The sequence below is a fragment of the Penicillium arizonense genome, assembly GCF_001773325.1.
Source record: "Penicillium arizonense strain CBS 141311 chromosome Unknown PENARI_contig355, whole genome shotgun sequence".
Classification (NCBI taxonomy): Eukaryota; Fungi; Ascomycota; class Eurotiomycetes; order Eurotiales; family Aspergillaceae; genus Penicillium; species Penicillium arizonense.
This window is the reverse complement of record NW_019173632.1, coordinates 1-1,039: the sequence shown is the minus strand read 5'-3', so window position 1 is coordinate 1,039 and position 1,039 is coordinate 1. Positions and strand designations below refer to the sequence as shown.

Here is a 1,039-nt window from a genome sequence, read left to right as displayed (position 1 = left end):
AGGGATATCATTCCAGATCACTGCTGCAATCAGCTGCACTTGTGACTGTCCATCGCGGTGACCAGGCAGTGGCGAACAGACTGGCTACTGCGGTGAGCAGCAAAGTCGACATATGCTGGGTGAAATTCTGGGTTGCCTATGGAATTCGGAAGTGCGTGATAGGTTATGATCTACTCTTATGGCGCTAGATGAAAGTGGGTACCAAGATAGATTCGGTTTCCAGGCTATCGACATAGCCAGGAAGTGATTTGGCGTTCCCGGGAGCTAGACTCCAGAGATTCTTCAACGCCGCCCAAACATTCTTGTCAAGGCTTTGATGCTGCCGTGTGATTGCTACGCACCTCTCAGCGGAGTGACAGACTACACTCCTAGCTGACCACGGAATTTGGCTGAGGCGAGTATATAAAGGCCTCCCATATCCTACTTTCACAACTCTCACCTCACCCCATCTACATTTCGTTTGCTCAATCCGCTGTCCAATCATGGTTTGTTCAATTCGTTCTTACGGAGTTTACCGATGAGCTAATACATCACAGCCAAACATCAGAGACCTGCCCAACGAGCTTTTGCTGTGGACTGTGTCGTATTTGGACGGTAGTGCATTATTTGCCCTCGCGAAATCATGCAAAGACTTTGATTTTAAACTGCAGCCCAGCATCTGGAAATACAACATCAAATTTCAGAACAGCAATCTGTTGCACTTGGCCGTCAAATACGACAACGTTGGTCTTGCGGAGGCTTTGCTCCAGCACAACGCCAACATCAATGCATTTTACCGCGGCAAAGCTCCTTTCATGAGGGCACTCAAATACTCGTCCGCTGCTGTGCGGGACCTCTTGCTCAGTCGTGGAGACCTAGACATCAACATTCAAAATCAAGCGCGGGAGAGCGCCCTGTGGTATGCTATCCACTACGGAACTTTTTCCACCGTCAAGCGCGTTCTAGAACAACCCAACGTCCAGGTGGACATCAAGCACAAACACGGCCGAACGGCGCTCCACCTAGCAGCCTTCGCAGGCCGAATAGGGCTCGTGCATCT

At 50.2% G+C, this 1,039-nt stretch overlaps 1 protein-coding gene across 1 annotated transcript; it reads left to right on the top strand.

Moving 5' to 3' along the window:
• Window positions 1-17: 17 nt before the first annotated feature.
• Window positions 18-1,028, top strand: PENARI_c355G03383 (uncharacterized protein; the record flags this gene model as incomplete). The annotated part of the gene is made up of 2 exons (XM_022638310.1): window positions 18-92; window positions 537-1,028. Coding segments are annotated over 2 exons (567 nt in total), but the record flags the coding sequence as incomplete, so codon positions are not given.
• Between the last annotated feature and the right edge of the window lie 11 nt (window positions 1,029-1,039).